Below are 25,560 nucleotides of genomic sequence, written 5' to 3'. Positions count from 1 at the left end.
GATGGGGGGAGCTGTGGGGGGTGGCAGAAGGCTGACTGGGAGCCTGAGCTCCCCTCACTCAGGACACAGCCCCCCCACCCCCCCACCCCCCTCCTGGGAAGAACTGACTCCCTGGGCCCTTCCCCCCCTTCCCCCCTTCCCCCCCCCCCCAGCAGGGTGTGCAGGAACGCGGGCTGGTGCTCAGAGAGCGACATCAAGCTGCAGGCAACAAGAGAAGCGAGAATCAGGTCTCCCGCCAGCATGATTACCTGGGGCCGTGAGCTGCCTGCAGATGATAGAAACTCTGGAAGCTCGAGGTGGAGGGAAACCCCAGCCTCCAGGCCCAGAGAGCTCAGTGGTAGAGATAGGGAAGAGGCAAGGAAGGTAGGGGTGGTGAAAGGAGGGACAAACCTGCAGAGACAGGAACAAAGGCAGCCATTTGTACGTTCTCACAGAGCACAAATCTACCTTTCACTGCAAACACGGGAGCTGCTTGTTCCCTAAAGTACAGAAAGGGGTGGGAGAGGCTGAGACAAGCAGAGTCTATAAGGAAACAGATATTAAGGGAGAGGGGAGCTATTCAGAGCGTTATACAAAATATTACATATTGATATTAGAGCCCACAGAAAAGGGGACAACGAGATGGTGTGAAACAGTTGAAAATCAAGAAAAAAATAATGGCGATGACACAAGGGTGGGATGACATAGGGGTGGGAGAGTCTGGGTCTGGGAGCCTCCCCCACCCCCCACACCCTCTGCAAGTGCCACCAGCTGCCGGCCCCAGCTGCGGTGCAGTGATTAGCAAGATAACTGTTGGCAGAAGCCTTGCATCTCTGGTGTACAGAAAGGAAGGGGATGCTGGGGGGCAGATGTGGCAGAGCCCAGTGATGAGCTTGGGGATGGAGGGGGCACTGGAACTCTTGGGTGCAGGGGACCCTGCATTCCCCAGCTCACCTCAGCTCACATGAGCCCGCCAGCCTTGGGCCTCTTTTCAGGCTAAATCTCCAAAGGATCCTAGTTTCCGACAAGACAGGGATCCTCACTTCTTCCCTCCAGGGACACACTTAATGAATCAGCCCGTTGGCCACCTGGGACCTGAGTCCCATCGCTGGCTGCCCCACCCCCACCCCAGTCTCTCCAAACCCCGCCAGAGCTCAGCCGGTCAAGGAGCCTGCAGACAATTTCCCTTCTTTTCCATTCTTATTATCTGCATTTGCTAGCTCCAAGGAGCCTGAGGAGGGGAAAGGGGGCGAGGGCAGTCAAAGTACAAGTCCTGTGAGGGTGGGGGAATAGGGACTCACCCACACTGAGCGAATGTTTGGGAAGTCACTTGTTTTATTAGTGGGCAAAGAGGCTGAGGGTTGGGAGGAAGCTAAGTTCTAAGGGAGAGGGGACTGGAAGAGTTTGAGAGAAGAAAGGTCCTCTTCAAGGGTTCTTCAGTCTCTGAGCCCCATCCCCAGGATCAGAGGGGTTGGACAGGAGATCCTTCCACAAACGCCGGTGGACACTGGTCCCGGAGAAGAAGCTGTTGTCCCTGCGTTCGGCCCCCACCTCCTCACTATACAGTCACTTCCAGGCCACGGCCTCCTTTCTTCTTGCAGCTTAGCTTGCCATTTCTACCACCCTCAGGGCCCTGGATGACCTTGACAGCCACACTGCTCTCCTTGAACCTCACTGAGAAACTGGAGGGGGAACAGAAAGAGGGGCAAAGCTAGTACCCCCATCCCCTTACCCCTACTCCTATATTTTCATGATGGCTTCCCCTCCCCTTCTTGAAGGAAGCGCATCTCTCCTCCCCTTGCGTCAGAAGACTCAGGGCCCCAGAGAACTTGGGTGGGGAGACTAAGAAGCACCTCCGAGCCTTGCCCTGACAGAGTGTGCTTCACTTTCCGACTACACGCATTTTCCCGGTCACAATGACCAACAGCTTGGTCACCTGCCCCCAAGCTGGCCCTCACCCCCAGCTCATGGCCTTACTTCTCAGTCACGGCGACTGGAAGCTGCTTCTGTGTGGCCTCCAGCACAGCCCGGTACATTTTGGTTAGCAGTTCAATCACATGTTCACTGACCAGCAGGAAGTCCCCCTTGGAGCCTGCTGATGATATCTTAGGAAGGGGGGAAAGGGTGAGGACAGAATTCAGTTTTCCTCTACAGGAGCAGCCTGAGAGGCTTTGAAGGCCCAGAGCGAGAGGTCTGGGCCCCATCACCTCCAGCCCACCCCAACCCCGTGATGCCCACCACCTTCTCCAGTCCGAGGGCCTGCACCCAGGGGGCTCTTATACCTCACTCAGATGTAAGCTGAAAAGCCCATCCTTGAAGCCAGTGACTGACACCCCGGCCACACTGTCCAGCCCAATGACAGTTTTGGCCTGGGACTTCTTGGTGTCTACAAGAATCACATGCCCTTTGGTCAAGAGAAGAATTCGAGAGGAAGTCTAGGGACAGAAGAGGAAAGTGTGAGGAAAGGCGAGGATAAACCCCCACCCTTCCAGCTACCAGCCCCAAGGCTCTGGCGCAGGCTCTGGGGAGGAGTTCTGGATGCAGGCCTTCACCTTGCCGTTGCCACGATTGACCTTCTTCACGGTCTCTGCCACCAGAACAGGCCCTTCCAGACCACCCGTCAGCTTCTGCAGCTTGGGGTTCCCTTGCAGCCCAATGTAGTCACCGTGGAATGGGATGGGGACACTGAGGACACACAGGAGGTACATGGTGGAGACCAGGTTCTTACCGCTGACCCCCAAGGCCCTGGGCCTCCCCACAGTGAGTTCCCCTCTTAGTCCTCCCATGCCCCTTTCCTCACCCTCCACCATATCCTCTATCTCAGTGGTTCTCAGAATGTGGTCCACGACCAACAGCAGCGTCCCCTGGGGACTTGTTAGAAAGGCAAATTCTTGGGCCCACAGCCCCAGACCTGCCGAATCAGAAACTCTGAGAAAGGGGTGCAGCAATCCGGGTGTTACCAAGCCTGCCAGGTGGTGCTGATGCACACTCAAGTTTGGGAACCACTGCCCTATCCCACCTGGGGGAATCCTCTCTTTGCTCCTGATGAAACTGACTGCGTGAGGTCTGAGGGGCCCTCACCTCTGGGGGTAGGAAGCCTTCTTGCCCTTGAATAGTTCGCTGGCACAGAGCTTCTCCTTCAGGATCTCTACCTGCTTCGGGGACAGCTGATCCCGGAATTTCTTGCACTGTGAGGGGGAGGGGCAGGGGCTAAGCTCCCGGAGGCAGGGGGCAGGACTGGGGAGGGGGGTGGGGGGAACACTGAGAGGTGGAGAAGAGGAGAGACAGCAGATAGAACAGGCTCTAGGCACTTCAGAGAGGCCAGGGGCTGCAGGAGCCCTGGGGCCTGAGGGACTCCCGGGGGAGAGGGATGGAAACAATCAAATGCCAGCCCTAGGAGGGAGGGCTGTATGCCCAGCACACAGCGCAAGGCCTAGTCTAGACAGGTGTTCAATAAGTATTTCCCGAACGGAAGAACACTGCTGAGTGAAATAAGCCAGACATAGAAGGACAAATGTATGATTCTACTTATATGAGGCCCCTAGCACAAATTCACCGAGAAAGTAGGGGATGCGTTCCAGGGCCTGGAGGAGTGGAGAACGGGGAGTCACTGCTTCATGTGTACGGAGTGTCAGTTTGGGGTGATGAAACGAAGTACGGAGATGGATGGTGGTGATGCTCTCGCAACAATGTGAGTGTGCTTAATGCCGCCGCACTGTCTACTTTAAAATGGTTAAAATGACCAATTTTGTTATGTATGCTTTTCCACAATAAAAAAAAATGAAAAAAAAAAAAAGTGGAAGAGGGAGGCAGGAGAGGAACATCAGAGGGAGGAGGAGAGAAAGAGAAATGAGAGGCGCGGCCCCCGGGCCTGCCTCACCTTCCAGCGGTAGAAGAGCTGCCGCAGCTCCTGGTTAGCTGTGTGGAAGCATCTGTAAGGTGCGGCCGGCCACGTTTTGTCCAGGATGTTGGTAGACGGCAAACTGTCCTTCAGCCCCAGCAGGAACTTCTGTGTCTAGATGGGGAAGGGGCGGGATTGGGAGTGGACCAATGAGAAGAAAGTCCTCCCAAGAGGCAAACTCTCCTCCAGATCCTGCCACTAAAAAGGAGGGAGGCCACCCAGAGTGAGAAGCACCAAGTGGAGCAAGGAGATGGAAGGGAGTCCTCTCCCGGATCTCTTTTGGTGTCAAGTGTAGGCTGGAGGCTGGCCAGTAAAAGTATGAAGGGAGGGAAGGGTTAGTTCCAAGCAGAGACCTGCTGCCCAGGGTAGTGAGGTGAGAGGAACCAAGGTGAAAACTGGCCTCGAAAGTTCGCTCCTGTAGCTTCCTATTGTCTGGGTTCACAATTGCTTACCGCCGGCTGCCTCTGCAGGGGCCGTCTCCCCTCCTCTCTGATCAGTCAAGCCCAAGACCTCCACCTGGCATTCAAGGTCTGCCACACAGAGCCCAGCCTCATGCCACAGGATCCCCTGCACTATCCTGGCACACCTCTCAGACAGGACTCCTCGTCACGCCCTCTGCCAGCCCATGCATCATCACTCTGTGCCTTAGCCCACCCTGCTCTCAACTCAGCTCCGCCCACTCAGATTCTACTACCATCCTTTGAGATGCACCTCCATACCTAAGAAGACTAACATTAATTAGATACACTCATCCACCAGCAATGCATGCTCAAATTTCTCCTAATGTCCTTTATAAACTTCTAAAAATGTCCTTTTTAAAAGCTTTGCTTTTATTTTTCCTGTTCTAGGATCCAATCAAGTTTCACCCATGGCATCTGTTTAGTCTCTCCCAATCTAGAACAAGGATTCTCAAGTCTTTATATCCCAGGGAGCACCCAGCACCCTGTTTGTTTGTGGGGTAGAATTATTGAAGATATAGAAAATGGCTTGATTTTGGGGTACCCGGATGGCTCAGTCGGTTAAGCAGCCAACTCTTGATTTCGGCTCAGGGTCTTGAGATCGAGCCCCACCTTGGGCTCCACACCCAGCCTGGAGTCTGCTTCAGGATTCTCTCTCTCCCTCTGTCTCTTCCCCACCCCCTTCCACCTCGCTCACTCATGCTCTCTTTTTCTAAAATAAATGAATCTTTTTTTAAAAAATGGCTTGATTTTGAGCACTTCTAAGTTTTGGGAATTTTTCTGAAAACTTTTTACTAAGACATTAGGTTAGAAAAATTAAAATAGAAAAAGGCAGTGCACTCAGTTTTGGACTCGCTTGCTATGGTTTCAGAAGAGAGATAGGATTCCTCCACCTTCACCCGAACCCTAAAATGGATCTTGGAAGGCTGAGTTAGTTAGCGCTATGTGTGTCCTCACAGTGCTTTTGCACTGTTGTTAACCATCCGGCCCATGTCTTCCTGAGCCTATTCGCCACAGACCAGTCAGTGAGTGTGCTGGGAGCCCTTCCGGCCACCACTTTGCCTGCAGTGTCTGCTCAGGCCAGAATGCCCTCCCATTCTGCCCCTGGGCCCTGGGACACTGAAGCCTGCTCCCTGCAGGCTGCTGCCCCACTCCCTTTTATCCCTGGACTTCATCGTCAAGTACAAGCAGATCGAAGAAGCCCTTGGGGGGAAAGTCTTGGGTCACCTCTTCTCAAACACTTCATCTTCCTTTTCCAAACCTGTCCCTCCCTCCTCAACCCCCACCTTCCACCCTCAACCCCCACCACTTACTATGCTCTTGTAGATGAAATTTGCCAAGGTGAGGGAAGCTGCTGACCGGAAGTACTTTCGATAATCCTTGCGGGCCTGGCAGGGACAGACGAGAAAGCAGGCAAAGTAAAGATAGACAGTTAGACCTAAAAGACAACAGATCGAGAAGAGGTTCTACTATTTCTCACCCACACAAAGAACACAGTAAGCTAAAGAGCTGACACTGTGCTAGGAGCGAGTAAAGGCAGATGAGATGGCAGAGAGGAGGGCCCTCCAAGCAGCAAGCAGAGCTCTGTTGCCAGGTCGGAGACACACCCAGGCACATGCACACATCTCCCCGGCGTGCATCCACACTCCCGGACACACACCAGCAGACCCAGAAACACACGCAGACACGCCATCACGCCACGGGAGGTCCCGCTTTCTGCTACTCTTTCCTCCCCACTGCCGACACACTCCGGGAAAAACCATGTGGCGGAAGGACCCAGGAGTCAGGAGGAAGCCCCGCTGCCCTTCCCCGTTACCTTCCACCCTCGCACAAAAGCCTGGATCAGCAATGCTGACGCCTTTATCTTCCCGTAATGTTTCTTTTGCTGCAGAAAACAATAGGCCTGTTAGGAAAAAACCCCATCTCCTGAACCACCTCTCCCGCTTCCCAGTCTCCTATTAGAGCGAGGAGGTGGGACTTGGGGGGTAACTGGTACCACGTTGCCCCGAAACCAGGCGGAGATGATGATCTGGCTCTTGCGTATCAGCTGGTAGTGGGTGCGGCAGCGCCAGCCCCGGTAGGTCTTCTGTATGAGCGTGGCCAGCTGCTGCAGTCTCAGGCGCCGCTGCTCTTCCAGGTGGAACAGCTGTGGAGAGTGGAAGGAGGGGCGGAACGGCTGGCCTGGGGGAACCCGGGCAACGGGCCTTCCCAGCCAGTGTCGTACTCATTCCTTTGTCTTAGCACCTGCACTCACTCCATGGGCACCTACTGAACTCTAACTCTGTCACGGGCCTGTGCTAGGTTTGGACACTCAGACACGAGTGGCGCATGCCTGGGACCCTCAGGCGTCCCGCTCCAGCTAGAGGCACTCAGCATGGGCCGTGCAGGGAGCCCAAGGATTCAGGTCCCGGGGATAAAGTCCCTGGCGAGAGCAGACTGCCTCACCCACCATCCACCCCCAGTTACAGATGCTCCTCTCTGCCCCAGCCTCTCACTCGTGGGCTCTCCAACCCGTCTACCTCCCACCTGCGCCAAACACAAGTGCTCCCTCCAACTCACAGTCCTGGGGCTTCTGATGAAGATCTTCGTCTTCCCAAAGACCAGCTCCTCTGAGGACAAGCTTAGCTCCTCCACAACCTTCTTGACCCCCTCCCTACAGGAACAGATGGAGAAAGCTGCCCAGGGGCATCCCAGGGAAGGGTCTTCTTTCAACTTTCCCCAACTTCTTCTACGCAGAGAAGGGTTCAGGGCTTGCACAGACTTCAGAGCCTCTGAAAAGTGAGCTTTCATTTCACCAAGTATCCATTCACAGAGCTTTGGGGATTTACATGACACTGCTCTCTCCCCGGCCCAGATGGTCCCTGCTCCCCTGTCTCCCCCAGGAGTCTTACCGGTCTCCCCCATTCCAGCGAGGCCACGTGCTCCAGCTTAGCAATTGGTACCTTTTCAGGAAGGGCCCATACCTCTGGCGGTAGGCATAGCCCGCCCGTCGCACCCGCACGTTCTCTAGCAGTCCCAGGTACCGAGTCTGGATGGCCACCAGCTCCGACGAGAACTGACCTCGCTGCTGATGCTCATTGGGCTTTATACACCTTGGGGTGGAGGGGTGCAAGGCACAGGCCTCAGGAGCTTCACCTTTGCAAGTATGACCCATCCTGGTCTCCATAACCCTATTCCGCGCACGGTCCCCTGGGTAGAAACATTTCAGAGGAAGTGAACACGCTGGCCTTCCCAGCTTCACTCACTGTAGCATGGTCCCTATCAAAGTCTGATGCTCTCCCTGCTACAGGACTCTCAGCAACTCATCTGGCTTTGTTTTTTATGAGGAAAGGGCCTCGGATACTCCTATTCCAGAGACACCACCCCCCCCCCACAAAAGACAAGGTCTATAGTGCACGAACACTGCATGTTCATCATATACGCTGCATTTCCCTATATGCCCGGCGTGTCACCTGATGTAGTTGGGGTTTTTGGAATACAGGTTCTTCATGAGTATGGCCACAGAACTCTTGAACTGAGCCCCAGCAGTCGGGGGGCGTTTGAGAGATGCCTGCTTGGGATCTCCCTCAGGGAACAAGGACCGAAGGAGGGGGTGCCGGGCCTTCCACATGGCCTGGGACAAGTCCCGGAAGAGTAGGTCATTGTTCTTATCAATGAAGCTGTTCACGTTGTAAGTCACCTGTAGAGAAACAGCTGTTGGTCTGGAGGGCCCGTGACCCTGTCCCAGCACTTGGTGCTCCCAGTCTCAGCGTGAAGTGTTCCCAGATCTCATCACCCCACAGTTTCTCCCCCATTGCCTTCCACCCACGCCCAGCCCTAGTCTCTACCCTTCAGCCCTGCCATGTCACCTTGCCCGCATAGTGGCAGATACGGAAGCTGCTGAGGCCCATGGTGTAGTCATACTGGTGCTGGGCATTCTGGGTGACTTTGCTCTCATAGTGATTGTGCTTGGAGAAGAGCTGGTTCAGCTTCGCTAGGAAGGTGGTGTCACTGACCACCCCAGGCCGTAGGCACTCCTCGTCCAGCATGGCCAGGATGCCTCGCTGATTCTGGTCAGGGAAACAAGATCAGCCCAACCTAGCCAGGTCCTCCAACATGTCCACATTCTCACTGCTGTCCCTCTGCCGCTCACTCTTTGTCCTCTTTACCATCCTTACCAAGTGGGGCAGAGGGAGGAGGGTGGGAGAGACAGGGCAAGGATATCTAGGCAGTCTGGAAGAGGAAGGAGGTCTCAAATGAGAGAAGGATAACTCACATGCTCAATGAGGTTGCAGATAATGCCATTATCAAAGTAGTCCACCTTTGTCCATGGTATGCCCTGGCAAGAAGAGATGTGACAGGTCACAGGAGCAGGTCCAAGACCTCATGGGGCTCAGCTTCCCTTTCACCCACCCCACAAAGGACTCAGAAAGCCCTGTAGTTAAGAGGGGTGCTTGCTGTGGTTTTTGTTTAGGTCCCATTCCCTCCAAGGTTGATGGAGAATTTGTGGCGTGGGTGGCTAGACACATGGGAGGACCCAAAGCAGCTGTGAGGAAGGGGGAGATGCTGCAGAGAGCCCTGTAGGTAGCTGTGGGGTGGAGACAGAAGTGTGATATGTTGAGTAAAGGCTGCAATAGGGATTACCCCACTGTGGGAGTAGGGAAGCATCCCTGAGGATGTGGAAGAGCAAATGGCCACACTGCTCTCATGACCTATAAAACCAAAGCACATGAGCCCACCTCATCAAACAATAGACCTACCTTGATACATCTTCAAAGACCTACATCAGTGCTTCTCAAATTTGCATCACAGTCATCTGGAGGGCTTGGGAAAACAGACTGCTGGGCCCCACCCACAGGCTTTCTGATGTAGCATGGACTGGACAGAGCCCCCAGGAATCTGCCTTTCTAACACCTTCCTGGGGGATGCTGATGCTACTAGTTTGAGAACCACTAATCTACCTGATACTTTGGGATTGTATAGTTTTTGTTTTTTTTAAAGCAAGAATGGGGGCACCTGGGTGGCTCAGTCAGCTAAGCTTTTTTTTTTTTTTTTTTTAAAGATTTTATTTATTTATTTGAGAGAGAATGAGAGAGAGCACATGAGAGGGGGGAGGGTCAGAGGGAGAAGCAGACTCCCTGCTGAGCAGGGAGCCTGATGCGGGACTCAATCCAGGGACTCCAGGATCATGACCTGAGCCGAAGGCAGTCGCTTAACCAACTGAGCCACCCAGGCACCCTCAGCTAAGCTTCTGACTCTTGGTTTCAGCTCAGGTCCTGATCACCGGGTAATTGGTTCTGTGCTCAGCATGGAGTCTGCTCAAGATTCTCTCTCCCTCTGCCCTCCCTCCCCTGCACACATGTGTGTGCGCACTCTCTCTCTCTCTCAAATAAATAAATCTTTTTTTAAAAAGATTTTATTTATTTATTTGAGAGAGAGAGAAAGTGAGAGCATGAGTAGGGCAGAGGGAGAAGGAGAAGCAGACTCCCTGCCAAGCAGGCAGCCCAATGTGGGGCTCGATCCTAGGACCCTGGGATCATGACCTGAGCCAAAGGCAGACACTCAACTGACTGAGCCCCCCAGTCACTCCAATAAATAAATCTTTTTTAAAAAAGGCAAGAATGATACAGAAGAAGACCCAAAGATAATTGTTCCCCACTTTAGGGCTAGCTGCAGGCGGATAGCTCCTGGTCCCACCCAAGGGCCAGCCCTCCCAGGCTCAGGCCATTCCCAGGTGTGGGGATGTGGCTGGGGAGCACAAGCCTCTCTCTCTCTTTAGGGATCTTTAGGAAATTGCAGATCTTTAGGGAACGCAGAGTGGAATTAAGTAGAGTTGTCCTCCTACTTCATCCCCGATATACCTTCCCCAACTAGTTAAATGAAGTATGATATCCTTACAATCCTATGTAGCTATAAAGATGCTTCTTTATATACCGATATGGAAAGATCTCTTATTAACTGATGAAAGCAAGATGTAGAGCAGAGTGTATGCACTGCCACTTGAATAAATTCTGTGGGAAAACGTAATTATAGATTTGCTTGATTACACATAAAAGACCTCTGAAAAGGGCCCCTTCATTTGCCTCTAGATGGGAGGAGTACTAGGAGGCTGGGGACAGGCTGGGAGGGAACCCTTCTTTATACGCTTTTTAAAGTTTTTTGAATTTTGAAGCATGGGAATGTGTTCTCTATTTGATCATTAAATTTTAAAAATAAAAATATACAAAACAACTAAAAAACAAAAACCTTTCCCACACATTATGACTGCATTGCCTGAAATTCTGCCACAGCAGATTCCTGAGGGCTCACAGGCAGCATCCCTGGGAGGGTTTTGATGAGTGAGACTGTGAGCCATTCACACTTTGGGGTGGATTAGCTCAATCAGATAGCTTTTCTAACACCTAGCCATAGAAACAAGGGTTCTCGCCAAACAGGGGAAGGAGTGTGGAAATGTTGAGCCATGGGGCACTTCTGGGGAGGAAATCTGGGATGAGGGTGCCACAAAAGGGGACCGTGACATCGGCCAGGGCCTGAGGAGACAAAGAATTCTGAGACGTTAGAGAAGAGCATCAAAAGGGATGTGGTAGGGTGACGAGGCCAGGAGAAATGTCCCTTCTAAATCTGGTTCACAGTGCGCTGCAGGCCACACACAGCTGTCCCCCCACCCTTGTGAGGTCTCCCCGCCACACACACACCCTTCCATCGGTCTACCCCTTCCTTGCGTGGCCTGGGGTGGGAGCAGGGGGCCTGGGGGCTGGAGAGCAAAGACCAGGGCTTCTTGGGAAGGCTGGACTGTTCACCTGGGCAAGGGAAACTTTTTGTGCTTTGTGTTCCCATCTGGGGACAAGTAAGAGGAAATTGTGATGGAGAGAAAGGACAGATCGGGCATGTGCCCAGAAGCAATTTCCAAGAGGGTAGGTGGGGGAAGGCTGAGCACACCTCTCTCTCATATTCTTCTTGCTCCTCTTTCAGCGTCACCTCGATGAACACCTGCTGCAGCTTCTCGTTGCAATAGTTGATCACAAACTGCTCAAAGCTATTATCCTGAGGGAGGGGACCCGGGGCAGAGAAGGGGCAGCTCAGCCCAAATCTCTTCCTGCCTCTCAGCCCTACACCTTCCCTCTCCCAACCCGCCCCCCTACCGCCTTTGAGCCTACATGCCCCAACCCTAGGGAAGCAGGGTGCTGCAGGTGGATGAAGCTCTCACCTCTAGAATTTCAAAGCCATAGATATCCAGGACCCCCATTACCTTCTTCTTCTCCCCAGTGCCCACCTGAAGAGGAGGAAAAGATAAATCTGAGGACGGGCCTCCTCTGCATACCAGGCCAGGCCCTTCTCGGGTGGAGGTGACCGGAGCAGAGGGCAAACAGAACTCTGGTGAGCTTGACCATGCTGGGAAAGAACTGTCGTGAACTCCTTCCTCCTCTACATGCTAGAGGACAAGCAGAGGGAGGGAGGGAGAAGGGAGATGTGAACAGATTCCAGGCTGGTGCTCCGATGGAACGAGGTAGGAAGACATTAAGATCCTCTCAGGAAAATAATCATCTCTTAGATTTGTAGAGCATTTTACAAAAAATTCTACGCTCTTACTTCATTAAGCCTCACAATAACCCTAGAAGGTGTGATTATTCCCATTTTACAGATGAACAAATCAAATTTCAAAAGGGCTAAGCACTTATCCAAACCTAGATTCAAATCCTATTTTCCCCTGCTGTCTTTCAGTAATAGCTTCTGAATTGATGGCATTTTCATGTACAAAAATTTTGAACAATAGCTCCATTTTGATCTAACTCACATTCCATAAAATTTACCCTTCAAAGGTGTACGATTCAGTGGGTTTTTTCCAGTATATTCAAAAGGTGTATGACTATCACCACTACCTAATTCCAGAGCATTTTCATCATCCCCCAAAGAAATCTTGTACCCATACCCATTAGCAGACACTCCCCCTGCCCCTCCCCCGACCCCAAGCCCCTGTTAACCATTAATCTACTTCCCATCTCCATGGATTTGCCTATTCCGGACATTTCATATAAATGGAATCATACAAAATGTGGCCTTTTGTGTCTGGCTTCTTCCACTTGAATGTTTTCAAGATTTGTCCAAGCTGAGCATGAATCAGTACTTCGTTCCCTCTTATGGCCAAATAGTACCCCATTGTATGAATATACCACATTTTGTTTATCCTTTCACCAACTGATGGACATTTGAGTCGTTTCCACTTTTTGGCTAGTATGAATAATGTCTCTCTGAACTTTTGGGTACAGGTTTTTATGTGGACATTTGTTTTCAAATCTCTTGGATATATATCTGGGAGTGGAATTTCTGGTTATATGGTAACCATGTACGTAATTTTATCCAATCCTCACTAAGCCCTGTGAAGCAGGTAGGCATGAATGTCCAATTTTCCAAATCAGGAAACTGAGGCTCAGAATCTCTGTGAAATGAAAAGGCCACACAGCTGGTAAGTAGGGGATCCAGAGTCAAACTCAAAAACCAGAGATGTTTCCACAACGACACACTATTGGAAGGAACTGAACCCTACCCTTCATGCTTCTTCCTCTGCTCATCTCAGAACCCAAAGTACGGGGATGGTGACCAGGGCAAGAAAGGTGATGCAGACAGGAGAGAGTTGGGGGAGGAGAGCCATCTCTCACCTTGATACTCTCATTGATTCGATTCACTATCCAGTTGAAAAGGCGGCTGTAGATGTTCTTGGCCAGAGCATCGCGAGCATACTGAGCCTGTAGGGCAGGGCCAGCTGGTTAGGATGGCAGCCACAGAAGAGTCCCCAAGTCAGCCTCCTCCCATAGAGCCTTTACCTGAATGACATTCAGTGCAGTGACCACCTTTTCTTTGGCTGTTTTCATGGTCCTTGAGCACAAAGCTTTCTCTAGTTCCTCTGAATTCAAACCTATCATTTCCCCAATCTCCTGAATACCTGGAGTGAGGAGGAAACACAACATGGCCTGAAAGAGGGCTTTCCTCCTGGGGAGGGAGGGCTGAGAATTGACACTGCTAGGAGATGGGTGTCCCTGGGTCTTGCTGGGGATGTCCTTACAGCCCATCCAGGACATGGCCCAGGAGGAATCTCTTGGGGGGGAGGAGGAGGAGAGAGGGAGCTCTGGACACTTTGAATGCATTATCTACTTTAATAGAAGAATCTCCTGAAATTCTTTGTAAAGGCTCCACTGAGATTCAGAGAGGTCCCAGAATCTAGGTCTATCAAACTTCATAACCTCATTCCAAAATGTCTCACTGGGAATTCTCCATGGGTGTGTTTGGGGAAGAACTCGGGAATGGGCTGAGTAGGACTGAATCAGAGTGGAGTCAGTTACACAGGAGATGGTGGAAGAACAGGAATTGTAGTAGGAGACTGAGGAGCAGCTTGGGGGCACCAACAGGGCGGTGCAGACCTCTCCCATCCCGGATGCCACTTGCTGATATCCCATTGGCCTGGAACTCGTCTGCCAGCTCCACGTTCCCCAGCTTCAGCACGAGGGCCGTCACCTCGAGCACCTGTTGAATCTCCTCCTCCGAGAAACCAATCACAGTCATTGCACTCTTGAGGAGAGAGCAGAAATCAGAAGCTGAACAGTGGTGCTAGTTCAAAGCCTCCCTTCTCAAAGCCAAAGCCTGGGCTCAAAGGATGACCTAATGGCCCACCCTGGGCACCCACCTGTACAGCCTTGAAGTTGGAGGCGTCATCCATGCCGTCAACTCTGGACACTTTCTGGTTTAGGAAGGCATAGCCACTTGCGTCCCGCTCAAGCTTCAGGGCCTCTGGGAGGGCCAGTGTGAGGGAAGAGGTTTAGTACGCAGGCTCTCACGAGTCCTCTGGCCTTGACTCTCACAGCCCCTGCCCCAGCTTGGTTTACTCATTAATTCAAAGGAGCCATTTTTGTTTTAGGCTCTTCCCCTGCCTCCTTTGTTTGGGGATCATGAATTCCCATGATGATAGACTAAATTTTTAAGCAGTATTTAGGGTTTGGGTGTTCTTTTTTTTTTTTTAAGATTTTATTTATTTATTTAATTGACACAGAGAGAGAAAGAGACAGTGAGAGAGGGAACACAAGCAGGGGGAGTGGGAGAGGGAGAAGCAGGTTTCCCACTGAGCAGGGAGCCCGATGTGGGGCTCGATCCCAGGACCCTGGGATCATGACGTGAGCCGAAGGCAGTCGCTTAACCAACTGAGCCACCCAGGCACCCCGGGTTTGGGTGTTCTTAATTGTTGGGTTTCTTTCCAACTCTTATGAAAGAAAAATCTCATTCCACTCCTCGTCCCACCCTCAGGGTTCTAAACAATGAAAACAAACAAGCAAACTATCTGTCCTGCTCAGTTCTCAGTGGCTCTGAGAGGACAAAGGTGAGGAAAGAAGGGCGAGCACATATCTCCCACCCACCCTGAGCCTCAACACCTCACCCTTGGCCAGGGTTGGCCCATTCATTGTTCGTTCACTAAGTACCAACAAAGTGGCAGGTGCTATGTTCCCCAACCCTGACCCCTCTTCTGAAAGCTTTTCTCTGACGTTGTGGGGCTGAGCCAAAAGGCTCTCTTGTGTTCCCCCCATGGTGAATCTCTATCCCAGCCCATAACACACGGGCTAGGTTTTGTTTTTTTCTATCTCTCCCACAAATGAACAACTCGTGTGTTGGGACTGTTTTTCATCTTCATATCCTGTGTGCCTGGCTGGCATATAAAAACTTTTTTTCTTTTTAATAAATGAATCAAGAGAATGGCTGAAGCTGTTCACCTGAGATGGGAAGGAGTAGGTTAAGCATAGAGCTTGAGGGATATCAATGATCTGTTATTCACATGATCTGATAATCAGGGAATGGCCCTCAAACTAGAGTGTAATGGCAGCTTCCCCTGAGACACAAATTTTGAAGCAGGAACCTGCTAAAGAGGGGTGTCTGGACAAAGAATGAGTCAGAAAGGCCCTGGGGTGATGACACCAGGGAGGCCTTGCTCAGACTTAGCTTAAATCAATGGGTGACAGAATCAACCAGAACAACATACTAGTACCTATGATTCAGACAAACTGAGAACAACCAAGACTACTGAGCCAGGAAGGAATAATGAGAGTTGCAGGGGCTCTTGAACCATGGAGATCCCCCAGGAGGGGAAAGGAAAGGGGCACAAGTCCAGTGGAAAACAACCAGAAACCAAAAGGACAGGTCCTTGGGGGCCAGATACCCACAGTGCTCACAGCTAGAGGCAGGATTGGGAGGCAAACTCTGGCAAGGCCTGAAGTCACACCAGACTCCACAGTGATGCCCACCCAGAGCCACCTCGGGCCCACTCCAGGGCTCTCTGGGACAAGGCAGAGTGCTCCATGACTTTGCTCCTACAGCCACTGGCACAGGCCTGTTGGCACCAATCACACTGTATTTTGCAGTGTTTCCATTCACGTATCTGCCATCCCTAGAAGACCATAAGTTCTCCAGGACAGGGTCCATGTCATCTTACTCAACTCTGCATCGCTAGAGGCCAGCACAATGTTCGATCATAGTAGGTGTTCAAGAGATGTTTGATGAATGAATAAGTGGAACCTCCATAAAACCATCTAAGAAAAGTGAATCAAGGACAGGGCCTGGGTGAGGCAGATGTAGACCCAGAACAACTTCAACTACTGCTCATCAAACATTCTTGAACACTTAGAATATCCTGTTGGATTTTCTGCTGAGCTATCGATAAAGTCCCTTAAATTGAAGATAGGAAAGAATGATAGATGGAAATAAGTGTTCCATTTTTGAAGCTAGCCTGGGGAAGGAGGAACCCAAGCAGGACAGAGGAATAAGAGCAGGTCAAGAGGCCAGAAGATTTATTCCTAGCAATACAATCCCAGAAAAAGAAGAGAACACAGAGGTTGGGGAATTGTTCCCAACAATGAGTGGATGAGATTCAGAGTGAGAAATGCAGAAAGAAGAAGCCTGAGGGCTACAGGGGCCCAGAGGAGACTGAATGGAGGTTGGGGATCTTCTGCCATGTGTCTGGGACAGGCACATACTCAGCAGGTGGGCTTCTGCACCGGCCAGCAACTGATAGAAGATGTGGAAGTTCCTTTCTCCTTCAAGCTGCTTCACCACTCGGGATTTCTCCAGCAGATCTGGCAGGGAATTAGAAAATAACATCCTGAGGGGCAGGGAGACACCAAAGCTTCCCTCTAAGTCTGCTCCCAGGGCTTGGGCAGTCTCCTGGTAGCCTACTATTCCTTCCTATGGTAGTAAATCAGCAGAAAGGGACACCGTGGGACAGGAAGGAGGGAGAGGTGGTGAGCAGAATGGGGAGACACTTTCGGGGTGCCTGGGTGTCTCAGTCAGGTTAAGCGGCTGCCTTTGACTCAGGTCATGATCCCAGGGTCCTGGGATCAAGACCCTGCGTTGGGCTCCCTGCTCAGCAGAGAATCTACTTCTCCCTCTCCCTCTGCCCCTCCCCCCTGCTTGTGCACATGCGCTCTCTCTCTCTCAAATAAGTAAATAAAATCTTAAAAAAAGAAAAAACAAAGAATGGGGAGACACATACAGTTTGTGATGACGCCACCGAGGGGGGACCCCTTGAAGTCGAACTCAATGTCCATGTATTTTCCCTTCAGAGACCAGAGGGAGAGAGAGAGAGAGAGACTTTGCTTCCTCCTCTTCTCACCGCCCTGCCCAGCAGGGGTCTGTGCCCCATTCCTCCTTCTCAAGCCCCCACACCCTCTCCTCCCAGGCCAGGGAGATGGTCACTCACAAATCGAGAGGAGTTGTTGTTGCGGATGGTCTTGGCATTGCCAAAAGCTGCAGAGATGGGGAGAGGGAGGTGAGGAGACTGAGGGGAGAAGAGGGGCTCTGGAGAAGGGGAAGGAGGAAGGTCTTCCAGCCATCATGCCAATCTCAGATTTTTCAGGCTGAACGAAAACAGGGTAAGAGGGTGTAGGGCTGAGTGTCTCTGGGGCCAGTCGGGTGGGGTGGGGGTGCAGAGGAGGTAGAGACTGGAATCCTCACCCTCCAGCACTGGGTTTGACTGAAGCAGCTGCTCCTTTACAGAGTTCACCTGCTCTCCTTCCCCACAGACAGCGGCCACATAAGACATCACCAGCTTACTAGCCTCTGTGTAAGAGAAACCATCACGTGGATCCCTCCGCCCTTAACTCCCCTTAAGTCCAGCACCTCCCATCCCTCAGAAGCAGAAAAACCGGGGAGAAATTTCTGGGGTGGGGGCAGGACCAGCCTGGCTTGGGAAGAGAGGAGGGGGTGGCTCCAGCAGTGACCCCACGGCCCCCCCCAGCAGGTGCCTCACCAGTCTTGCCGGCTCCACTCTCGCCTGTTATGAGGATGCACTGGTCTTGGTCTCGGTCCCTTAGTGACTGATACGCCATGTTTGCCAAAGCATAGCTTGGAGGGGAGGAAGCAGGTGATGACTAAGGTGGGGCTAATCCAAGACATCATCTTTCACTCCATCTCCGGCCCCCAGAGTCATCCGCCCTCCTTGGACTAGACTGAGGCAAGTGGTAGGTCTAGGAAGGGGCTTCCTGGGGCCAGGGGTGGGGGGGTGGAACCTGGAGAGCCTCCTTTAGGAGAAAGGATAGAGGAAATTAGGGTGTCTGGCTGTCAGGAAGTGGGGGCCCTGTCAGCCTTCCCTCAGTCCCTTTACTTACATATGGGGCTTCAGCTCATAGAAGGTATAGTCCCGGTATTTGGCAATGAACTCCGGGCCATAGATGGGCAGCTGTTGGTAGGGATTCACGGAGATCAACACATTCCCAATGTAGGTCTGGAGGCAAAAAAGGTAAAGAGAATGAGCAGGGGTGGGGGTAGGGGATGCTGAGAGGGGGAGGAAGGAGTGGGATCACAGGACCTCTCTGGCCACACACCCACAGCCAGGGGCACCCGTATGCACTCACATAAATCTCTTTCTTCTCATAGCGCAGCTCGAGGGTCTTGAGAAGAGCCTCCTGCTCCAAGGGTTCCAGGAGCACCAGGTCCTCCAACCCCACGGCGCCTTCCAGAAGAGTCATGTCCAGAGGAGCTACTGGTCCTGGGAATAAGGGGTCAGTTGGCTGGCTGAAGTCTGCTCAGCTTCAGGGGTCAGTAACTGTGTGAGGGGAAGAGGGCAGAAGGATCTAAGAAAGCCTTCCCCTCCAACTCCTGGCCCTAGAGATGGTCCTCAACACAGGGAGTCCTCTGGACTAGCCAAAGCTAACTGCGGGAAGCTGTGGGAACTCTCCCTGAGTGGGGAGGATCCCCTGCTTCTGGGGTTAGGGCTGGTGGAGGTGGGGCAGGACCACCTGCCTTTGACCAGGGTAAGGAAGGCACCCAGCAGGCAGTGACTGGGGGGTGGGGAGTGGGGGGGTTGGGGAGCACAGTTGTGTTTGCAGGAGAGCAGCCTGGGGAAGAAAGGGTAAGCTCTGGAGGCTCGCTCCCTCCTGCACCGAGGTCCTGGCCAGGGTCCAGACTCCTTGACCTTCTCCCCCAGTTCTCCTTCTCTCCTACCTCTCGCAACCTCTAGTTAAGTCACCGGGCCCACCCACACCCAGCATGAACATTCTTCCGAAGGTCCCTCTCATTGCCACAGTGAGATTCATCGTCTAAAGGGGGGCTGGATGAGGTGATTGGTGAGTAAGAGGACAGAGGCAGGAGCTCCTCCATAAAAGATTAGAATACCCCAAATAAAAGTGAGGTTGGTTTCTGCCACATCAAGTAGCTGTCACGATCTCCGGAGGTGCCTACACATCTGTCCCTATTTTTCCATCTCCAGCTTTTACACCCATTGCTGTAACCTTCCGGCATGGACTTTGCCTCAGAGGGACACACCCAGCTTTTTAGTAGCTGGTGGGAGTGGGCAAGGAGGAGCAGAATTATTGTGGGGCTCAGCCCCATGCAGAGGGCACATGGCAGGTGCAACCTCAGGAGGAAGCCCAGCCCTCCTCAGTCTTTCCTGTGGGACCGAGTAGGTGGGGTGGCCTGGTGCGGAACAGAATCATTAGTACAATGGTCAGGGCTACTCCCTAAAAGGAATAAAAAAGCCACATCTCCTAGTCTCCAGCAATGCTCAACCTGGGCGGGGGAGGGGAGGGAAGCAGAGATGGAAGTTTGGGCCAGAGGGGAACATAGGCTGACTTCAGCCTTCACTCTGCTTTCCCCACGTTTCAGAAAATGAGAGCGCTCGTCACTTCCTGGAAGGACACAACTGAGAGAGCAGTAAGAATAGTGACACTAGCAATCTCTAACAGTCAGGTACCACGGGCCACGCAGGGCTCCAAACACTATATACACGAAATCATTTGGTGCTTACAAACAATATCCTCATGAAGTACGTACTATTATTATCTCCATTTTCCAGATTAAAAAAACTAAAGTTTTTAAGTGACTTGGCAGGCAGGGGTGAGCAGCAGAAGCAGGGCTGGAGAAAGGCATATTCTTTGGATTTGGATTTGAGGGGAGTGGGAATGTGACAGGTCGGGGGGTGGGAGAGGGAAAAAGGAAGCACTCCCCAGATAGGGCACCCCTGGATGTGCAGAGCAGTGATAGGTCAAGGCAAGACTCACCCAACACTGGAACTAGGGTGTACTTCAGTGTCCCTTGGAGAAAGTGAATGAAATCCCAATTTGACAGGAAGGGGGCATAGGAGTCCCAAGGCCCGAAGGGTGGAGAGGTGTCTTCGTTAACGGGAGCTGTCCATGGTGTCTGAGGGGCCAGGAAAGAGGTTGCCTTCCTCTTGCCAGTGTCCACTCTTCTGACCTTCCACTGTGCTGCCTCCTCTAGCCAAGTCTCCCTGTGCCAGTCAAGTCAGGAGAGGCCAGAGACGGCAGCTCAGCACAAAGTCCGAGGCTGTTCCTGCTGAGGGTGTGGCTCGATTAACCCTTCCCAGGCTGGATGCCCCAGAGGGAGATGCTCAGTCATATGAGAAAGCCCCCTCTAGGTAGGAAAGAGTATCTGGCTGGGCTTAGCTGAGGGGCTCAGGTAGAGTTCTTGCTCCACTGCCCCCCAAATTTGGAAATAAGAGCAGGAGTGGAATTAATAGCCAAGGAAAAGCTTTTCTAAAAAGTCAGGAATTTTTGCCAAAGAGGAAGGCAGGCTGGGGTGTCTTCCCTAGCAAAGAAACAGTACTTCCCTCAAACCTACCTATCTCATTGGGAGTCAGAGGGTATCAATGATATTACTTGGGGAGCTAGGCAGACAAAATCCCCCAATTCCCTCCCCCCCCATGGGTCAGCCCCCACAAACAGACCCGAAGGCTCTAGTTAGTAATACCACCTGGCATTTGTATGGATGCCAGTTTCATGGACTCCCCACCTGTCTCATCTCACTGAATCACACCATCCTGTGAGCTAAGCAGTGCAGCTACTCACTGCATTGAAAAGGACAATTAGAGGCAAATACTGAGGTTCCACAGACAATACATGTTAGAACCAGGAACAGAATGTAGCTTCCTGACCCTAAGTCTCCCATAGGTTTCAGCCCAAGTCTTGGTATTTCTGGTTTTCATCCTTCTGGGTGAGGAACCTGAATGAGACCCTGAGATGCTGCTTCCTGGGCACCAGCCCAGCTGAAAATAACCACCCCCAATAGAAAAGAGGCTTATGCAATCCTGTTTTCCAGGATACCCCCTCATCCACCCAGGAAAATTCCTGAACAACAGGCTCCCTCTGCCCACCATCCTCTCTCCCAGGCATGCACAAAGAGCACACTTAACTGAAGACAGACTCCATCCTCTAACTCCCAGCCACAGCTGCTCGGTTCAAGGTCCAAACTCTACTGCTCTCACAGAAGCACTCTGCATACGCCTGGCCCATCAGCAATTCCATTATCAACCTGCCTTTACATGATTTATTGATCTACTATATATATATCCGAAGGGAGAGAAAAAGGCAAGGGAAAGAGAGAGCAAGCAAGCCAAGCGGAAGTGCCATCAGCACACAATCCCAGATATACACAGAAGCAGCATCCGGATCAGAGGCAGAAAGGACCACAGATCCTGTCTTTTGTGTGGAGGAAACAGACCCAGGGTGAGAAGCCACCTTCCCATGGTGTGATCCTGGGAACCCAGGTCTGGAACCCAGGTCTCCTGTTCTCCAGGCCAGGAATCTGCAGCCACCCACAGTGTGGGGTTTATCTGTGTGTCGACCCACTCACTTGCTGTCTGAGTGTCTCCTATGTGCTCACACAAGAGAAGGGATTCTAAAATGAGATGGCATCCTCAGGCGAGGCACAATGGAATCAACATCACAGCTGGGGTGACCCACCATCCTAGTTTGTCTGGGACCTAGGATGAGTCCTCTGAACGTGGGAACTTGACTACTAAAACTAGGAAGGTTCTGGCCACACTGGGATGAATGGGTCACTCTAAATTAATGAGGTACAAATACACATCCAAGTTCGTGGCGATTTCAAGATCTGTCAAAGCATTCCAGGGATGAGAGGAGGCCTGGGGGATGCAGGACTGGGATCTGATCCCAGGTAAAACTCAAGTAACTGGAGCTGACTGGTCTTTCTCCATCATGACTCTGAAATCCCCTTCCTCTTCTCCCCATTAACATTTCTAGTCTGTATAAGGGGCATGAGGGAACTTTGGGGGTGATGGAAAAGCTCTAGATCATGACTGCAGGAGTGGTTACACAACTGTCAATTAACTCTTTTTGTCAAAACTCAGCAAAACTTAAAACAAATATTGTACCCCAAGTGCCCCAAGTATATTCATTTTAAAAAGATGCTACACAATAAAAACACAGAAGTTTTCAGATATGGTGAAGATGTTTGGTGGTAGAGGGTCTTCTTGACTCTCACAAATTATTTGGTGTCAACTAGTAACATTGATCAAATACTTACTATGTGCCAGGCAACAAGCTTAAGTGTTTTACATCCTTGATATTCAAAGTGAGGTCCACACCCCATATCTGAATCACCTGGGAGTTCATTAGAAATCCAGAATCTTGGGGCGCCTGGGTGGCTCAGTCGTTAAGCGTCTGCCTTCAGCTCAGGTCGTGATCCCAGGGTCCTGGGATCAAGCCCCACATCGGGCTCCCTGCTCAGCGGGAAGCCTGCTTCTCCCTCTCCCCCTCCCACTGCTTGTGTTCCCTCTCTCGCTGTGTCTCTCTCTGCAAATAAATAAATCTTAAAAAAAAAAATGCAGAATCTTGGGCCTCAACCCAGACTTATTGTATCAGAAGTCTGAATTATTTTTTTTTTTAAAGATTTTATTTATTTGAGAGAGAGACAGAGAGAGCACAAGCAGGAAGAAAGGCAGAGGGAGAGGGAGCAGATTCCCCGCTGAGCAGGGAGCCCGATATGGGGCTGGATCCCAGGACCTGGAGATTGTGACCTGAGCCGAAGGCAGACGCTTAACCATCTGAGCCACCCAGGTGGCCCCAGAAGTCTGCATTTTAACAAGCTTCCCAGATGATTCCTACGCATGTTCAAGTTTGAGAAGAACTTCTTCACACTTATTCTTTTTTTATCCTTACTAAAACCCTATGATGTTGCATACCTAGCAATAATGCTTTTTTATTAATTCAATGATTTATAATCACCTCCATCTCTTATTTACCTAGTATAGTTATAGAAGGGAGAGGAGAGGGGCGCCTGGGTGGCTCAGTCGTTAAGCGTCTGCCTTCGGCTCAGGTCCTGATCCCAGGGTCCTTGGATCGAGCCCCGCATCGGGCTCCCTGCTCCGTGGGAAGCCTGCTTCTCCCTCCTCCACTCTCCCTGCCTGTGTTCCCTCTCTCACTGTGTCTCTCTCTGTCAAATAAATAAATAAAATCTTAAAAAAAAAAAAAAAAGAGGGGAGAGGAGAAAAGATGCCATTAGTGTGCATTCATCTACATAAATTTACATATGATCTCCTCCTGATTCTTCCTGTTTCACAGACTGTCTGAAAAATGGACAATAGATTTCCATGTAGTCTAAATAACTGAGAAGAGAGGACACAGGCAGAGAATTAATGCAAATGCTGTAACGGATCCCCAGAGCAAAGGAAATAGCTAAAACATAAAAGAAAATGGAAGGTACCAGACTCCTCCTACAGAAGCCAGGCCTACACATAATTGAAGTTTTTATTCCATGGCCCCTAATACTCACTACAGCCCCGCCCCCTCTCTCCCTACACAAAGCTCTTGGCAGAAACCCCACAGTTGGATCCACAGGTCTTCCCCTCACCCCAGTGGAGAAACAAAAGATATTTTTTAAGAAAAGGAAGAAGTAGGGGCGCCTGGGTTGTTCAGTCAGTTGAGTGTCCGACTCTTGGTTTCGGCGCAGGTCATGATCTCAGGATTGTGAGATTGAGCCCCGAGTGGGGCTGTGCACTCAGTGGAGAATCTGCTGGAGATTCTCCCTCTCCCTCTGCTCCTCCCCACTGCTCATGCTTTCTGTCTAATAAAAATAAATTAAAAAAAAAAAAAGAAGAAGAACTAAAGCACAATCGGAGTAGCTCCCTGGACTAGGAACAGCCTATACGTTTTTTCCCTGTGAGACAGCATGGTCGTACAACCTGTGACTCCTGCAAGAATACCCCTTCGAGATCTGGCATGCTGGGAAATCATCCAGGCCAAGGATGGAAGTAGACCAAGGCAGACCCAGGGTGGGGAGTGGTGGTTAAGAAAAAAAGGAAAATAGACGGCATGCAACACCATCTCATCAAAAAGATGAAACTTAGAAGCTAATTGCCTCAAGAGATCCAAATAAGAAAAGTACACGTTCATTAAGAGAGACCACTATATAGTCTATAAAACTTTATTAAAATTGGGATTACTTACAAACTTGTACAATAAAAATGAAAAAATATATAGTAAGACATTGTTATTTTTTCTTACAGAAAAGAGCGAAAATGAGACCCATGGCAAAGAGCCATCCCTGATCGTTTTGTTCCTTTCAAACATTTGTGAACATTTATTTTAAATATAAATGACAAATCTTTTAAAACAACACTAAGGCATTACCCACAGGCTAAAACTTACCCAGGAATTCCTTAGCCCAGCTATTTCACCATCAATTCCACAAACATGGGAAACTGAGGCAATGGCAGGCTGTAACAGTTCTAATACTCACATTATGAGCTCTCTAGTATACTAACGTGATGCGAAGGCCGCCCATACCGCAGCAAAGTTCAGAGAAGATGATCCACCATTTTCAAGTTACTGTCAAGGGTGTGAAGAGGAAGATGACACACACTGGCAGGGGATGGGGAGACAAAAGTCCCAAATCTGGGGGAGGCTGTGTGTGTGCCACTCCCACTCCCCACTAAAGCTTATGTGTATTGATGTGGACATGAATCTGCTTTGTTTATTCCTAGCAGGCACTGGCTCCCATCACATAAGGCACCAAACACCTTTTCAAGGTAGTAACCATCTAGAATCCAACTCAACAGCAACTAGGTCCATAAGCTAAGTTACCAAGAGATACCACTGGATCACCATAACTGCATAGGTTTCCCTAAACATAATAATCAATTTCTGCTACATCAAAACATAAACAAGAGGTTTTACGTGCATTTGCCTTGTGCAAATGGCTATTTTATATGTTTATTACTTGGCTTCAGTGCCTATGTAACATGAAGGCATAATAAATCTGTCAAACGGTCCTCTCCTTGGTTGAGATAAAGTTCTTGGCATTTCAATATAGGTTATTATCTCATATGTCAGACCTGAGTCCAAAGGAATACTAGAAGGACATTTAATTTCCTTTCCTCCTACTTCAACTTTCACTATTCAATTCAGAGAAAACTTATGAGTAAACAGCTAAGAACCATTTTTATGCAGGCATCCATCTGAGCCCATCTTTTTTTCTGGAACAAAAAGATTGAGGGCAATTGCATAATCCATTTCCAAGCTTTTTATGGATATCAGGGACAGGGAGGACTATCTGGCCTATTTGGGTCCTTTCATTCATCAGATCTCTAACGTATATGCCAGGTGGGAATTGGGTTGAAGGGAACACAGTAACACAGTCAGTGAAGAGAGGGCTAGGCCTTGAATGGGATGTATCAGCACAAAATAGAACACTGGGACCCAAAGACTATGATTAGCAACCCCTCCCCTTTGTAACAGACATAAAAGGCCTGGACCTGGGAGGAGAAAATAAACTAGTTTTGGTGGGATGAAGTGGCTGATAGGACTTTCTTATTAGAAGACATCCAAGTTGCTAAACTGTCCTTATTTTTGGTGATTGGTTCCATTGGTCTCGTGAAAGCAATCTGAGTGGGAAAGTGGAGGGGAAATGTTTTAGGCCAGCTGGCTCTCATATTCCCATTAATGGCAGTCATGCTCT

General features: G+C 50.7%; 1 protein-coding gene across 1 annotated transcript; it reads right to left on the bottom strand.

The window, feature by feature from the left end:
- Positions 1-1,269: 1,269 nt before the first annotated feature.
- Positions 1,270-22,863, bottom strand: MYO1A (myosin IA). Its single transcript, XM_035002337.1, has 28 exons — positions 22,847-22,863; positions 18,204-18,337; positions 17,958-18,073; positions 17,600-17,694; positions 17,305-17,409; positions 17,051-17,097; positions 16,844-16,907; positions 16,329-16,427; positions 13,997-14,100; positions 13,734-13,881; positions 13,140-13,258; positions 12,975-13,061; positions 11,525-11,590; positions 11,257-11,361; positions 8,594-8,656; positions 8,187-8,387; positions 7,791-8,017; positions 7,230-7,430; positions 6,898-6,991; positions 6,335-6,484; positions 6,155-6,223; positions 5,652-5,726; positions 3,860-3,994; positions 3,061-3,167; positions 2,532-2,664; positions 2,262-2,414; positions 1,957-2,084; positions 1,270-1,661 (listed from the first exon to the last, which is right to left on the bottom strand). The coding sequence occupies exons 2-28, from the start codon at positions 18,315-18,317 to the stop codon at positions 1,538-1,540; spliced, it is 3,129 nt and encodes a 1,042-aa protein (XP_034858228.1). The 5' UTR covers positions 18,318-18,337; positions 22,847-22,863; the 3' UTR covers positions 1,270-1,537.
- Between the last annotated feature and the right edge of the window lie 2,697 nt (positions 22,864-25,560).

The sequence above is a fragment of the Mirounga leonina genome, unplaced genomic scaffold (genome assembly GCF_011800145.1).
Source record: "Mirounga leonina isolate KUSES-001 unplaced genomic scaffold, KU_Mleo_1.0 Mir_126, whole genome shotgun sequence".
NCBI classification, from domain to species: domain Eukaryota; kingdom Metazoa; phylum Chordata; class Mammalia; order Carnivora; family Phocidae; genus Mirounga; species Mirounga leonina.
The sequence above is the reverse complement of the archived record's forward strand: the minus strand, read 5'-3'. Positions and strand labels throughout refer to the sequence as shown.

What these genes read in the sequence shown, in the direction of transcription:
- MYO1A (XM_035002337.1), bottom strand. Translation starts at nt 18,317, where the DNA reads ATGACTCTTCTGGAAGGCGCCGTGGGGTTGGAGGACCTGGTGCTCCTG. An exon ending in AAAAACCCCAACTACATCAG is followed by an intron (nt 7,431 to 7,790) that starts GTGACACGCCGG and finishes CTCCACCCCAAG; the next exon opens with GTGTATAAAGCCCAATGAGC. An exon ending in AAGGCTTCCTACCCCCAGAG is followed by an intron (nt 2,665 to 3,060) that starts GTGAGGGCCCCT and finishes GTGTGTCCTCAG; the next exon opens with TGTCCCCATCCCATTCCACG.